Genomic DNA, 17,005 nt, shown 5'->3' with positions numbered 1-17,005 from the left:
TTAACTTTTTCTTGGAATCCACCCTTTCATCTTATTATGAGTTTACTTGATTGTTGACTGTGATACAGCACCCTCATACTGTGCACTGAAGACTACATTTGTAATTGTTCAGTGAGAGGAAGATTAAAAACTGGGTTAAACATCTAAGAAACACAGTTATGAAAACGCAGTGGATACAATTACTCATTTGTGTACAGTGACTGGTTTCTTTATCTGGAATGGTTCACAAACCACAGTGATTAAAAAAATATTTAAGAGTTTTACTAAAAATAACACTTCTGCTTTCACATTTTAACCTTGTGAAGTCATTTAAAATCTGCCAGTCTATATTTAGTTCAGTCCCACACATAATGTGAAAAAAAAATTTCAAAAACAGGTATAAGCTGGGTTCCTATAGGGGGTATTTCTATAAAGTGGATGCTATCGTTTTCACACTGACTATACTCATCAATGATTAGAATAATAGTATTATATGTCTATATGGGCACACATATGTAAATGACAAAATTTTGTCTGATGTACTCTGTAAAACCACTTGTATCTTATATAGAGGGGCATAATCGAACGGCGCCAGCCATCTCCGAGGATGGCACTGCGAAGGGGCGGAGCCAACTGAATTTTCAAAAAAGATGGCCGGCCATCTTTTTTTCGATAATACAGTTGGGGCCGCCCAAATGTCAGAGATGGCCGGGTTTCAGATGGCCGGCATCGGTTTTTGCCCATAATGGAAACCAAAGCCGGCGATCTCAAATCCGGCCAAATCCAAGGCATTTGGTAGTGGGAGGGGCCAGGATTCGTAGTGCACTGGTCCCCCTCACATGCCAGGACACCAACCAGGCAACCTTCTAAAAAGTGAAAAAAAAAGCTCCCAGGTGCATTTCTCCCTTACCTTGGGTGCTGAGCCCCCCAAAACCCACTCCCCACAACTATACACCACTACCATAGCCCTAAGGGGTGAAGGGGGCACCTACATGTGGGTACGGTGGGTTTTGGAGGGCTCCCATTTTTTACCACAACTGTAACAGGTAGGGGGGTTGGGCCTGGGTCCGCCTGCCTGAAGTCCACTGCATCCACCACAACTGCTCCAGGGACCTGTATACTACTGCGATGGACCTGAGTATGACATTTGAGGCTGGCATAGAGGCTGGCAAGAAAAGTTTTTAAAGTTGTTTTTTTGAGGGTGGGAGGGGTTAGTGACCACTGGGGGAGTCAGGGGAGGTGATCCTCGATTCCCTCCTGGTGGTCATCTGGTCAGCTGGGGCACTTTTTTGGAACTTGGACCTGAAAAAAAGGGACCAAATTCTCATCAAGGCCAGCTTTCTTTTTTTGATTATCGGGCGAAGCCGGCCATCTCAACGCACGCCCCCGTCACGCCCCCATCCTGCCTTCGCTACCGTGCCGACAAGCCCCCTTGATCTTTCGCTGGCCCCACGACGGAAAGCAGTTGGAGCCGGCCAAAATTGGCTTTCGATTATACCGATTTGGCCAACTTCAGGAGATCGCCGGCCATCTCCCGATTTGTGTCGGAAGATGGCTGGCGATCTCTTTCGAAAACAAGCTGGATAGTGTGTTTTTCACAGGTAGACTTACTGAAAGAGTGAGAACACATGACAGATGCCAGGGTAGAACAGAATCAGTCTGTCACAGAGTCTGAGCAATAGAAGGGAGAACAGCATTACCAAACATATCAAAAAACAGAAAAGACATTGATCAAAACATCATGGATAGAGAAAAAGACAGTTCCAGTTAAGTAGCTGTTTTTTTTTATATCCTGAAGGAAATGACAGCGATCAGCATGGCAAGAGAAATAAGTTCAGCAAAGGAGAGACAAAGCTTGTTTGAAGGGCAGAGATACCAGAGGTGAGAGAAAGTATAGCATATATGGAAAAGAAAGGTGGAAGAAAGAGGATTAGTAGAACTTTGTATCGGAAACTGAGAAAAATGTAGGTAGATAAAGACCATGTGGCCTAACCAGTCTGCCCATCCATGCCATCTACTTTCCCTATCACACTGTTAGAGATCCTATGTACTTCTCCCAAACTCTCTTGAATCAGGTACTGTTTTCATCTCCACTGGGAGGTCTTCCCACAAATTCACCACCCTTTTCATGAAAAAGTATTTCCTCAGGTTACTCCTGAGTCTCTCCCCTTTCACCTTCATCCTGTGTTCCCTCGTTACCAAGCTTCTTTTCAATTGAAAGACACTTGCTTCCTTTGCATTTATGTTGCATAGGCATAGGCGTAGTTTGACTGTTTCATTTGGGGGGGCAAAGAATGGGCGGAGCATATTAGCATATCATTTGCATATATAAATATGCAAATGAATATGCTAATATGGAGGAAGGAAATGAAATTTACAGGCAAAATATCACAGATGCACATTTCAAAAAGCTGACACATTTCAATTAATAAATTATGAATAAAATACTTTTATTTACCTTTGTTGTCTGATCATTTAGTTTTTCTATTCGCTTTGATCCCAGTGTCTTCTGTTTTATGCAGTGTCTTCTTTCCAGTAGGCTTCCCTCTGCTCCCCACCCTCCCAGTCCCATCCATCTCTTGCTCCTTCCCTCTGCTCCCCAACCCTCCCAGTTCCATCCATCTTCTGTTCCTTCCCTCTGCTCACCATCCCTCCATCCCATCCATCTTCTGCTCCTTCCCTCTGCTGTGCCTGACCTCTCCCAATCCCATCCATCTCCTGGTCCATCCCTCTGCTCCCCACCCCTCGCAATCCCATCCATCTCTTGCTCCTTCCCTCTGCTTCCCACCCCTCCCAGTCCCATTCATCTCCTGCTCCTTCCCTCTGCTTCCCACCCCTCCCAGTCCCATTCATCTCCTGCTCCTTTCCTCTGCTTCCCACCCCTCCCAGTCCCATTCATCTCCTGCTCCTTCCCACCCCTCCCAGTCCCATCCATCTCCTGCTCCTTCCCTCTGCTTCCCACCCCTCCCAGTCCCATTCATCTCCTGCTCCTTTCCTCTGCTTCCCACCCCTCCCAGTCCCATCCACCTCTTGCTCCTTCCCTCTGCTTCCCACCCCTCCCAGTCCCATTCATCTCCTGCTCCTTTCCTCTGCTTCCCACCCCTCCCAGTCCCATTCATCTCCTGCTCCTTCCCACCCCTCCCAGTCCCATCCATCTCCTGCTCCTTCCCTCTGCTTCCCACCCCTCCCAGTCCCATTCATCTCCTGCTCCTTCCCTCTGCTTCCCACCCCTCCCAGTCCCATTCATCTCCTGCTCCTTTCCTCTGCTTCCCACCCCTCCCAGTCCCATTCATCTCCTGCTCCTTTCCTCTGCTTCCCACCCCTCCCAGTCCCATTCATTTCCTGCTCCTTCCCTCTGCTTCCCACCCCTCCCAGTCCCATTCATCTCCTGCTCCTTTCCTCTGCTTCCCACCCCTCCCAGTCCCATTCATCTCCTGCTCCTTCCCACCCCTCCCAGTCCCATCCATCTCCTGCTCCTTCCCTCTGCTTCCCACCCCTCCCAGTCCCATTCATCTCCTGCTCCTTTCCTCTGCTTCCCACCCCTCCCAGTCCCATCCACCTCTTGCTCCTTCCCTCTGCTTCCCACCCCTCCCAGTCCCATTCATCTCCTGCTCCTTTCCTCTGCTTCCCACCCCTCCCAGTCCCATTCATCTCCTGCTCCTTTCCTCTGCTTCCCACCCCTCCCAGTCCCATTCATTTCCTGCTCCTTCCCTCTGCTTCCCATCCCTCCCAGTCCCATTCATCTCCTGCTCCTTTCCTCTGCTTCCCACCCCTCCCAGTCCCATTCATTTCCTGCTCCTTCCCTCTGCTTCCCACCCCTCCCAGTCCCATTCATCTCCTGCTCCTTTCCTCTGCTTCCCACCCCTCCCAGTCCCATCCATCTTCCCTCTGCTCCCCCCCCCCCGAGGTCCAAGATGGTGACTCCGTTTCCCCCCCCCTTCCTCCCTTCCTCCCTCCGCCGCAGGCAACAGTCTTCAGCTTTTCCAGCGTTCCTGGCAGCGGTAGCGATGTACACGCTGCCTTCGGTCTGCCCCGGAAGCCTTCTCTTCAAGTTCCTGTTCCCACCTATGCGGGAACAGGAACTTGAAGAGAAGGCTTCGGGGCAGAGCCAAAGGCAGCGTGTACAACGCTACCGCTGCCAGGAACGCTGGAAGACTGCTGCCTGCGCCGGAGGGAGGGAGGAAGAGAGAGAGGTAGACGGACACGCTCCTCTCGGTCCGCTTGGCTTCCCTGCCCTCTCTGTCTGCGTCCCGCCCGAAAGGAAATGACGTCAGAGGAAGGCGGGACGCAGATAGAGAGGGCAGGGAAGCCAAGCGGACCGAGAGGAGCGCGTGCCTGCATGTGTTTTTTTTTTTTTTTTTAAACTAATGGCGCGGCGGCGCCTCGCGTCGTTTGGGGGGGCATTGCCCCCCCTCGCCCCCCCCAGTCTACGCCTATGTGCATAGGTATCTCCCCTCTCCTACCTTTCTTCCAAAGTATACATATTGAGATCTTTAATTCTGTCTCTATACACTTTATGACAAAGACCACTGACCATTTCAGTAGCTGCATACTCTATTCTCCAAAATAGATTATGCTTGTAATTTAAGAGCATAAATTTAGGAACATAAATTATGCTTCTAAATTAAGAGCATATATTTTAGGAGCGTAAATTTAGGAGCATAAGCTTTATAGACTAAGACCCAAAATTCTAAATACTACTACTACTTAACATTTCTAGAGCGCTACTAGGGTTACGCAGCGCTGTACAAATTAACAAATAAGGACAGTCCCTGCTCTGAAGAGCTTACAATCTAAAGGACAAAATGTCAAGTTGGGGTAGTTAAGATTTCCTGAGAAGAGGTGTAGTGATTAGGTGCCGAAGACGACATTGAAGAGGTGGGCTTTGAGCAATCAGGTCTCACCAGAGTCTTATACAGGGGCATCATCACCTCCTATTTCCTAGTGGCCATTCCTCACCCTATGCAGCACCCAAGCATCCTTCTAGCTTTATCAGGGGAGCATTGTGATCATAAAAAGAAAGGTGAAGAGGACTAACGAGTGGAAAGAATGAAGGAAGGCACTGGGAGAGAAACAAGAAAGCTGGAAAAGAGAAGTGGTTCATTCCAGTTCTGATACTAAAATACATTGCTATATAGGGAACTGAGGAAACGACTGGAGGGAAAAGAAAGATACAGGATTGAGGAGAGTGTTAACAATAAAAGACATTTGTCGGGGTCTGGAAGACCTCCCCGGGAACTCCTTTCACTGGGTAAATCTCTCTTATCTGCACCCTTCTCCTCCACTGCTAACTCCAGACTCGGTTCCTTTTATCTTGCTGCACCATATGCCTGGAATAGACTTCCTGAGCCGGTAAGTCAAGCTCCATCTCTGGCCGTCTTCAAATCTAAGCTAAAAGCCCACCTTTTTGATGCTGCTTTTAACTCCTAACCCTTATTCACTTGTTCAGAACCCTTATTTTATCATCCTCACCTTAATATTCCCTTATCTCTTGTTTGTCCTGTTTGTCTGTCCTAATTATATTGTAAGCTCTGTCGAGCAGGGACTGTCTCTTCATGTTCAAGTGTACAGCGTTGCGTACGTCTAGTAGTGCTATAGAAATGATAAGTAGTAGTAGTATTAAGGAAAAGCAGTAAACCTGATTAGCATGACAACAACAACAACAACCCCCCCCCCCAAAGGTTTATAATGGATGAGACAGAAGGAAGAAAACATTTTTGTCTATAAGTATTTGGCCTTGCAGAGGAAACAATGGTTGATGCACTGACTCACAGGAATCACCTGGGTTTTTGGCCATTTCACATGAAAGTTTGCTATGACTGGCAATAAATGAAAAGTATATCTGAGAGAGGCAGTTATATATATATATATATATATATTTCTTTGTGTGTGAAAACTGGCCTTCACATCACTATTTGCCAAATCTAGAATTAATGAACAGTTTGGCATGATCTTGCATCACAGTGCCTCACTGATTTTGAATCTGAATAAAATTTCATGTGTAGCAGACTATTTGCAAAGTTTTACTGTTTGTAAAGCAGAAAACTGGTAAAAAAAAACAAAAAACCCCAAAACAACATTTGCAAATAGAGCTTCCTTTGCAAAAATGTGCAAGTGCCTGAAATTTTGGGACTTTTGAATTTTTTTTTTTTTAGCAGGCGTCACCATTTGCAGACATTTTCATTCACTACACTGACCTCTAAATCTTAAAGTTAAAAGAATGATTTTCATGAGGGAATGATCTGGCTAACAAAGGAGCTACTAAACTTCAGTGGAAATGCGATATAATGCAGTGATTGGGGTCCATAAAAAGACATTACATTAAATTCAGGGTGGTGTTATAGTGGAGTCTTCAGCCATGTAGACACAGGATCACCCACAGTCACCCCTCCCAAGCATAGCTAGACTTTAGCTGGAGTGTTTTTCATGCAGGTGCGGTGGGCAAGCTCTCCCAGCGTAATGCAATCTTGCCCAAAGTGTAGTGGCATAGGAAGAGGGGGTGGGTGGGGCGGACTGCCCCAGTCACTGTCTTGGTAGGGATGTGATAGGTGCCCCAGCAGGCCTGGGGGGGCCTGGCTGGCAAGCTCCCCCCCCAGTGGAAGTTCTCCTGCCCACATGTCTTGCTGCCCGCTCCCCATCCCCACCCCACCCCCACACAGTGCTGGGTTTTTGTACAACCGATTATGCTTGAGGGAGACCCTCCCCCATGCATACACAAAAACTGTACATGAGTATGGGGGAGGGCCTCCCTCGTGCATGCTCGCTTTTACAAATATGCAGCTTTGCATGGGGGAGTGGATGACGTGGTGTGAAAGCAGAAGGGCTTCCACTGGAGGGGTTTGGGGACCCTGTCAGTTCAGGTATGTGGTATGCATCAAGAAGGGGAGAACAGAGGGGAACAATGTTGTAGCAAGGGGGGCAGGGGCACCATCCTCCCCTCTGCCTCAGGCACTGTCCACCCTTACTATGCTGCAGCTGGAATGTTTTTCATGCAGGCACAGGGGGCAGATACAGGTATAGCCAGACCGAAGTGGAGTGCAGATAGAGGGGAGCCATGATCATGTTATATACGGATTCGTGTTATTGTGGGGCATGTTATAGTGGGGTTCCACTGTACTACAATTCTCCCATAAAGTGACACATTAGCAAACAAAAAAATAAAAATAAAATAAAGAAAGGAAGAGAAAAAATGTCCTCGAAGCTTACATAGTCTTAAATCACTGTTGCAAATGATCAATGGCTATGTAATATAAGGGCTCATTTTCAAAGCTCTTAGACTTACAAAATTCCATAGGTTACTATGGAGCTCATTTTTGAAAGAGAAAAATGTCCAAAAAGTATCATAAAGCAGTATTTGGACAAATTTCTTCTCAAAACATCCAAATTGGTATTTTTGAACCCTATTTTGCAGACGTTTATCTATGCAATTTGTCTGTAGTGCATCCAAATCACAAGAAGGCATGTCGGATGTGTTTTGGGGGTGGGATTAGTGTGGGTTTAGGGTGTTCCTAACACTTAGATGTTTTACAGCCATAAAGGCACAAAACAAAAACGTCTAGGTCTAAAACTTCAACGTTTTGATCTAGACCTGTTTTTAGAATGAATAAGGCACAAAAAGATGCCCTAAGTGACCAGATGACCACTGGAAGGAATGTTTACTCCCCTAGTGGTCATTGACTCCCTCCCACCCCACAAAGATGTGAATAAAAATAGTACTTACCAACCTCTATGACAGCTTCAGATGTTATAACCAGTTCTATTGCTTCTCACAGGTCTCCCACTTAGCCATCTCTCTCCTCTTCAATCTGTTCAAAATTCTGCTGCACGACTAATATTCTGCCAGTGTCGTTATGCTCATATTAGCCCTCTCCTCAAGTCACTTCACTGGCTTCCTATCCGTTTCCGCATAGAGTTCAAACTCCTCTTATTGACCTATAAGTGCATTCACTCTGTAGCTCCTCAGTACCTCTTCACTCTCATCTCTCCCTACATTCCTCCCCGGGAACCGTTCACTGGGTAAATCTCTCTTATCTGCACCCTTCGCCTCCACTGCTAACTCCAGACTCCGTTCCTTTTATCTTGCTGCACCATATGCCTGGAATAGACTTCCTGAGCCGGTACGTCAAGCTCCATCTCTGGCCGTCTTCAAATCTAAGCTAAAAGTCCACCTTTTTGATGCTGCTTTTAACTCCTAACCCTTATTCACTTGTTCAGAACCCTTATTTTATCATCCTCACTTTAATATTCCCATATCTCTTGTTTGTCCTGTTTGTTTGTCCTAATTAGATTGTAAGCTCTGTCAAGCAGGGACTGTCTCTTCATGTTCAAGTGTACAGCACTGCGTATGTCTAGTAGTGCTTTAGAAATGATAAGTAGTAGTAGTAGCAGCAGAGGCGTAGCCAGGTTTTGATATTAAGGGAGCAGACTTTTATAAAATAGGTGCCAGTTGGTGTCAGCTATACAGCAGTGTCTGTGTTGTTGCTCAAGGGCTGTGGTGGGCAACGATTAATACAGGCTGTCTCTGTTATGTCCTGCCTACAAGGAAACAGTAAGTTACATCAGGAGGCTGCTGAACCCACCAAAACCCACTCCCCACAACTGTACATCACTACCATAACCCTTATGGGTGAAGGGGGGCACCTACATGTGGGTAGTGAGTTTCTGGTGGGTTTTGAAGGGCTCACATTTACCACCACATGTGTAACAGGTAGGGGGGATAAGGGCCTGGGTCTACCTACCTGAAGTGCACTGCACCCACTAAAACTGCTCCAGGGACCTGCATACTGCTGTCATGGAGCTGGGTATGATATTTGAGGCTGGAAAAAATATTTTTAAAACATTTTTTGAGGGTGGGAGGGGGTTAGTGACCACTGGGGGAGTAAGGGGAGGTCATCCCTGATTCCCTTCAGTGGTCATTTGGTCACTTAGGGCACATTTTTGTGGCTTGGTTGTAAAAAAAAAAAAGGACCAGGTAAAGACATCCAAGTGTTCGTTAGGGACGCCCTTCTTTTTCCCATTATCGGTCGAGGATGCTCATGTGTTAGGCACGTCCCAGTCCCGCCTTTGCTATGCCTCCGATATGCCCTTGTAAAAGTAAAATTGGGAGATTGGGAGCCCTATTAATGAGGGGGGGGGGGGGAGAAGGGGAGGTAGAAGACTGATGAAGAAGTAGGTTTTAAAAAAGTACAAGTCTCTTATTACAGAGAAAATGTTTTATTTTGACTTCAGTCTACAAAAGTGATCCATACTTTAGAACACCAGAATTTTACAAAACATATATTCGAGTATCATTCAATTTACAAGTTGATATGCAATGCCTGTATGAATTACAAGTTTAACTTATCAGTAGATATGCAGTATCACATTTTTACATTCAAAGATGAACATAGTAACAGAGAGCAGATAAAAACCAGCATGGTGGCTAGAGTTGTATCTGCAGAACATGCAGGTTACTTCCTCTATTCCTTTGTTTAGGATTGTACCTGCAGCTCCATGCAATGTCATTAATTTTCTTTTGATTCCATCCTCTTGCCAGATACAGATCCTCTGTTTTTATCCCATGCCTTTCTGAATTCTGTTATGTTTTTTTTAAACCTAACCACCTTCATCAGAAGGGCATTCGAAGCATCTACCACCTTCTTGATATCCTGTAGTCCCTAATCTGGTCAAAATTATAGACAGGATTTCTCTTCTTAGGTGTTTATAAATGTTAAATTTAGGAATTTAATTTTCAGTTAATTTGATGTTAAAGGTATAAGAAATCAGTGTTTGTCAGTATTTTTGCATAGAACCTAAGATTAGTTCAATTCCTTTGCCCTGGAGTGGTTTTAAGGACTTGAAAAACCTATATACCCCTTCATAAGATTTACCAGTTCTGGTTCTTTCAGGATTAATTTCATATCAGGACACCCACAAAATGTCCAAAATGGCACCTATACTAAGCTGTGGGAAAAAGGGCCCTACGGTTGTGGTAGGGGCTGGTTTTCCCACCAACCTGGGCCCTTTTTACCACAGCCGGTAAAATGTCTCCCCAAAAAATGGCCATGCAGTAAGATAATTCCTACCGAGTGGCCATGCAGTGGGGAGCACTTACCGCCACTCATTGAGGTGGCAGTAAGGGCTCCCGCGTTAATCTGAACTGTGTAAATATCCATCAGCTGCATGTTTTCTCTCATGCTCCACAATATTTGGGGATATTTGACTTTTTCTCATGGAAGAATATTACACACCTTCAAATTTCAGAGGACAATGTGATTGAAGTCAAGGTGTGAATTGCATTTGAAACCAGATGAGAAAATCATCTTTCATAACATATATAGAATAAAAATATGGTGTCAAGAAATAAGAATGAATTGGTCATATTGGTCTACTAGTTTTAGGCAGTAAGAATGTGTGTAAATATCAATCATTTATGACTGTTGTGGACACATATGTGTGTAAATGAGCAGTTTCCAGCTAAGGGATGTAGTTATCAACATGGGCTACTGTTAAGACGTATTATTTTACCACTAACTCGTGCTATTTTAGCACAGGCCCTATTTTATGCAATGAAACGTAGGGGAGAAGTTATTAATATGTTGTCCCCCTTCTCCTCCATTGCTAACTCCAGGCTTCATTCCTTTTCTCTCGTGGCATCTTATGCCTGGAATAAACTTCCTGAGCCTGTACGTCTAGCTCCATCTCTACCTGTTTTCAAATCTATGCTGAAAACCCACCTTTTCACTGCTGCTTTTGGCTCCTAGCCACTACTCATTTGCCTCCCCACCTTGTTCCTTCTCACTCAGTACTTCCCTCACCCTTAATTGTCTTGTCTGTCTGTATTATTTTAGATTGTAAGCTCTATTGAGCAGGGACTGTCTCTCTGTGTCAGGTGTTCAGCGCTACGTGCGTCTGGTAGCGCTATACAAATGCTAATAATAATAATAATTTTACTGTTAACCCAAGTTATTAGTAATTTGGTCTCATTGCATAAAATGGACCTGTAGTAAAATAGCATGAGTTAGTGATAAATAACTCTTGTTAATGGAAGCCCACATTGATAACTACACCCCTTAGTGATATTCTCTAAGTGTGCACTTAGATGTGATGCATATACTTTGTGGGGGTTTGTGTTCAGATAGGCAGAATTTGGGTGGAGCACTGGTGGGGTTCATTCTTACACATGTAGATTATAAAATCCATTCTTGCACGGTCTTGTGCAATCTAGGTGCAAGCATGTACATTAACTCTATGGTTGGTGTGTTCGCATATTGACTATAGGCACATTTTCAGTGACTTGTATTAGTATTCTATAAAGACAAATAGGTGCCCACCTTTCTTTATAGAACTGGCTTCAAATAGACACCTTCCTAGCACCTAAATCTAGGTGCCCCCTTATAAAATTACCCTCCATCTAGATTAGTTGGTTAGGAAGACACCACCTATGTTTAGCAAATACCTTGCATTGCTTATTTTATAAAATGTACATGTAATCATGATTCTGTCCCCAAACCCCTCCCCTGAGCATGCCTAACAAAACACGCACTATAGGCCTGACCTAATTTTATAAGAGGCCTTTTACGTGCATATATCAGAGAAAAAGATTTATAAAATTATTCTCAAAGAGGTTAATTTTACAAAAGGTCATCTAGGTAGGAGGTTATTTGATATTTGGGGCTATTTGATAAAGACACGGTAGGCGCCTATAGTGGGTCCTTATAAAATAGCCTAACAAAACCCACAACAACTGTGGGTAAATGCAGTCCTATACATTTACATCTGTCTATGCTTTATAAAATATGTGTGTGCTTCACAATTCTGTTCAAGTTTTACCTACACTCCCTCCTTGAACATGTTTATTGTCAGGACATGTAAAACAAGGTATGAACATTCTTCACATCTACTTTAAGAGGGCAGTTCTACAACTGGGTGTTTCCATTTAGATGCCCTGAGGACTTGCAGTAGGAGTCTATTCTATAATAATATCTGGGTTCCCAGGTTCCATTATAGAATACCAGTGTAACCTGGTATTGGTGCCCCTAACATTTAGATGCCCACAGTTACACAAACCATAGAGCTTGGCTGGAGATAAAAAGATCAACCCTGGAAGCAGAGCGCTTACAACTATAAACATAATAGGAAGATTTGCAAAATGTCCATGACGAGTTACAAACTCAGGATGCATCACAAGTCCTTCTGTTATCTTTTCTTTATAACACTAACAAAAATGAGCAACAGAAGTAAACATTCTATGTGACCTTCCTGTGTAGACAATGTTCTTTGTCTACCTGCAGAATAACACATTAAGTCTAGCTTTATGAGTTGTCTCAGTGCCTCTTGTCTCATTTGTTTATACAAATAGCATCTACAATTATCCTTCCAGAAGCATCCTGTGCTGTTGCTGAATTCAGAAAAGAAGCCAGGACATAAAACCCAGGTGAATTATGCTGTGAAACATTGCCTTTATTTCAGCAAGGTGATGGTATGTCATAGGACATCAAGGTGTTCACGAGGCTCTCTGGTTGACTGAGAGTGTGATGAGCTGATGGAATCCGATACGGATTGATTCAGAAATCCACATTGATCACAGAAGAACACACACAAGCTACACTTGTAAAACAGGACTCTTAGGTGCTTCCTAAACTTTTCACCAAGGAAGACATAGATAATTGGATTGAGACAGCAATGAATCAATGCTATGACTTCTGTCACCTGCAGTGAATAGTCCAGTTCTTTGCTGATTTTGCAGTTATTAACAATACCCAGCTCGTAAAGTAACTGTAGGAACAACACAATATTGTATGGTGCCCAAGAAATAAAAAACACAACCATCACGATAAAGATCAACCTGATTGCCTTTTTTTTCTTTTCATTCTTACACCTAAGCAAAACTTTGATTATCATTGAATAGGAGAAAACCATCACAGCGAATGGGATCAATAGCCCTAAAGCACTGATTTTCAGACTATGGATGATTTTCCAGATTTTGGAATAGCTGGAGTACTTTGACTTGCAGGTTGTGTGATTTTGATCAATTTGCAATTCATTAAATACCAGCTCTGGGGTTGATGCCAAAATGGCTACTGCCCAAACAATAATGCTTGTGATAGTGCCATATGTAACAGTCCTTGCTTTCATAGCAAATACAACATGAACAATTGCCAGGTATCTGTCTATGCTCATGAGCATTATGAAAAATATGCCACTGTAAAAGCCAACCAGATAGGTCGCAGAGATTATTTTGCACAACTCCATACCAAAAACCCACTGGTCAACTGCATAATAAGCCCAAAAGGGAAGGAAAAAAACAAAGATCAAATCTGAAATTGCAAGATTTAAAAGATAAACATCTGTCATGCTCTTCAGCCTTTCCCTTTGGACCAGGACCCAGACCACTAAAGAATTCCCCAGCAGGCCAAACACGAACACAAGCACGTAAAGGCTTGGCAAGAACTGTTTCCCAAAGTTCCTGATGCTTTCTTTACTGCAAGGAGTGGGGAAACTGTCATAATCATCGTTGTATGTCATATCAGTGGTGCTCGATGCTTCTGTCCAATTCATTTTAAGAATCCTGAGTCAACCTAGGGATACAAAATTTAACAAGGTTGCAGCTTAGTTTCTGCATCTCACTTCTTCATGGTTCTGGGTGTGAGAGAGTAACTGTATGCAGTGTTGACTAACTGCGGATGAATGAGTGGAGCGAATGTGAGGTTGGGAAGGGGGTTAAATTAAACATCAACAAGGTTTGGAAATATGCTATATTGTTGTATTACTTATGTTTATGCTCTGGTATCCTAAAGTGTCAGACTTTATAGTTGATCTAACCTTTTGTATATGTTTAATTCATTACACTGAAACTACTGTGTTCGCATTCATTGGAAAGTTGCATAATTACTGTTGCAGCCATGAAAAAAAAAATGTATTCAACCTGATTGCAATGTCTGAAAAGCAATTCTTACAGTCAGGGGATGTCTTAACAGTGGAACTAAATAATATACCCTCCTTTACAAACATTTTAAAGTATTATTAAAATTGCACCCATCAAGATTCGTTTAAAAGGTTCAATACAATTCTATGTCTTAAAAGCTAAAATAGAGATTAACCACAGAACATCATGCTAGTTTTTTTCTTGTTAGCATTTCATTATCAAATTCCATGTTAGCAGTGGAATATTTTATGTGTTTGTGTTTAAAAAAATCTTTATCAGACCCTATTTAAAAAAAAACTTTTTGACAAGAGCAAAATGAGACAACTGCTTTTGAAAATGTTCTTACAGAAATGTATATATGATACTTAGGGAGTTACAGATTTATATGTTATCACTGCAATCTAAGTTTCAAATCACAGACATTATTTAGAAGCATGCAAGGTTAAAAATGAAATAAAAAAAAAAATGGCTATCTAGCTCTGTTTTTATGAAAAGATGATGTTAGGTGATTTCATTTGCAGATAGTATATAGTATTATTATTAACTTTCAAGAGATTTGGGAGCCCTTTTGGTTATCTCTGTCTGCCCAGGCATGTAGTTGTATATTGAACTTTTAAGTGCTTATTTTTTATTTGCAGCGTTGGAGTTGGACATCTCATCAGTGTGTTGAGGGGTTGGGTTAGGGTTTTGGTTTCCATTTGTTGATGTCCTACAACGTATACTCTTTAGCGTTATGTATTCTGCTCATGTGTACTGTGGACTAATAAAGATGAGTTAAACATAGTATTATCATTAAATCTTCTTGAGCCAGTTGTCACATAAAGTAGACAGATGACTCTACCACACGTCAGTCTTTTCTTTAATCAACTGCATCTGACCAACTGATACTCTTAGCGTATACTCTTAGCGTATACTCTGGTGGTTCCTCCTCCACATCTATCCCGCTAACAGTCGGTGCACCCCAAGGATCTGTCCTAGGACCTCTCCGCTTCTCCATTTATACCTCTTCCCTTGGTGCTCTGATCTCATCACATGCCTTTCAATACCACCTTTATGCTGATGATACCCAGATCTACCTCTCCGCACCGGATATCTCAGCTGAAATCCAGACCAAAGTATCGGCCTGCCTGTCTGACATCGCTGCCTGGATGTCTCGCCGCCACCTGAAACTAAACATGACCAAAACCGAGCTTCTCCTCTTTCCCCCTAAACCTGCCTCTCCTCTCCCCCCGTTCTCTATTTCGGTAGATAACACTCTCATCCTCCCTGTCCCGTCTGCGCGCAACCTTGGAGTCATCTTTGACTCCGCTCTCTCCTTCTCTGCTCATATTCAGCAGATTGCCAAAACCTGTCATTTCTTTCTCTATAATATTAACAAAATTCGCCCTTTCCTCTCCGAGGACGCTACCAAAACCCTTACCCACACCCTTATCACCTCTCGCCTAGACTACTGCAATTTGCTTCTTGCTGGTCTCCCGCTCAGCCATCTATCTCCTCTTCAATCTGTCCAAAACTCTGCTGCGCATCTTATATTCCACGTTAGCCCTCTCCTCAAGTCGCTTCACTGGCTCCCTATCCGCTTCCGCATATGGTTCAAACTTCTCCTTTTGACCTACAAGTGCATCCACTCCGCAGCTCCTCAGTACCTTTCTGCTCTCATCTCTCCCTACACTCCTCCCCGTGAACTCCGTTCGCTGGGTAAATGTCTCCTGTCGTCCCCCTTCTCCCCCACTGCTAACTCCCAGCTCCGTTCCTTCTATCTCGCTGCTCCCTATGCCTGGAATAGACTCCCTGAGCCAGTACGTCAGGCTCAGTCTCTGGCTGTCTTCAAGTCTAGGCTTAAAGCCCACCTCTTTGCTACTGCTTTCGACTCCTAACCATGACTCTCTTACTCAACACCCTCACTTATCACCCCTACCACTGCAATTTCCCCACCCCTAGCTGTCTGTTCGTCTGTCCAATTTAGATTGTAAGCTCTGTTGAGCAGAGACTGTCTTTTCATGTTAATTTGTACAGCGCTGTGTATGTCTAGTAGCCCTATAGAAATGTTTAATAGTAGTAGTAGTAGTAACTGATATGGAACTCAATGAGGTCCTTGTCAACTGATTGATGCCACATCTGCTCTGGCCTTCCTGGGTCTCTTTTCCCTTCTGGTTTCAAGTTCATGGCTTGCCTTGTGTCTTGAAATGCCTAGCTACTCACCTGGAGTTACTCCGCGGCCACTTAGATGGTTTATCCCCAGCACAACTCAGGTCTGCCTGCACCTGCCACTTGTGTTCTACACTAGCACTCTCCTTCCACCGACTGGGTCACAACTGCCTCTGGGCAAGTCTTCCACTCTCCAATTATCTCTAGTGATTTCTAGGTTACTGGAACCACACTCCCAGTGGTCCCACAGTTCCTAGAAAGCACTCACACACTCACAGACCCAACACACAAACCACCAGGATTTTTTTTATCAGTCTAGATAGGCAGAACGAACAAACAAAAGTGTTTATTCTCAGAACTTGGAACAGTGGACAAAACAAATGTGCAAATAGAAAACAAGTAACTGAAAAATGGATCAATTAGAAAATCAATTAAACATCTGCATACTTCCTAGAAAGTACCTGGGGAGATCAGGGCATATATCTGTTCACAGAGCTTCAGCAAAGAGATCTTTCTCTCTCTCTTCTCCCGGGCTGGAACTAAAGCAACAACCAGCAACAACTGCTGGGTAGTTTCAAACTCCAGGCCAATCAGATCCCAGTCAACAAGTTTTAAACGTATACTGCTGCTTGCTTCCTGCTTGTGTTAAAGAAAAAGAATATTAGTTCCCTATAACAGCTTTGCAGCAAAGAAACACCACCTGCTGGCCAAATAGGAGAAATACACTTCAGAACATAATCAATGCAGGAAAATATCCAATACATTTTATAGGCTTAAAACACACTGTTTCTTCACATCTTGGTATGCACTGTTCATCCATTCTTTGTAGGTGCCCCAACCATCTAAGTCACCATTGTTGTAGTATCTCACTAACTAGTCCTTTTTTTAGTTGTCTCTCTTATCTCTTTGATTTGAATCTTATCTTGCCACCTGACATGTAGGATTCTTTTTAGGCTGTGTGAATCAAAATCA

General features: G+C 43.6%; 1 protein-coding gene across 1 annotated transcript; it reads right to left on the bottom strand.

The window, feature by feature from the left end:
- Positions 1-12,090: 12,090 nt before the first annotated feature.
- On the bottom strand, positions 12,091-16,539 carry LOC115460256 (C-C chemokine receptor type 4-like). Its single transcript, XM_030190059.1, has 2 exons — positions 16,495-16,539; positions 12,091-13,538 (listed from the first exon to the last, which is right to left on the bottom strand). Exon 2 carries the CDS (start codon positions 13,516-13,518, stop codon positions 12,445-12,447), a length of 1,074 nt encoding a protein of 357 aa, XP_030045919.1. The 5' UTR covers positions 13,519-13,538; positions 16,495-16,539; the 3' UTR covers positions 12,091-12,444.
- Between the last annotated feature and the right edge of the window lie 466 nt (positions 16,540-17,005).

Source organism: Microcaecilia unicolor, chromosome 1 (assembly GCF_901765095.1).
Source record: "Microcaecilia unicolor chromosome 1, aMicUni1.1, whole genome shotgun sequence".
NCBI lineage: Eukaryota > Metazoa > Chordata > Amphibia > Gymnophiona > Siphonopidae > Microcaecilia > Microcaecilia unicolor.
The sequence above is the reverse complement of the archived record's forward strand: the minus strand, read 5'-3'. Positions and strand labels throughout refer to the sequence as shown.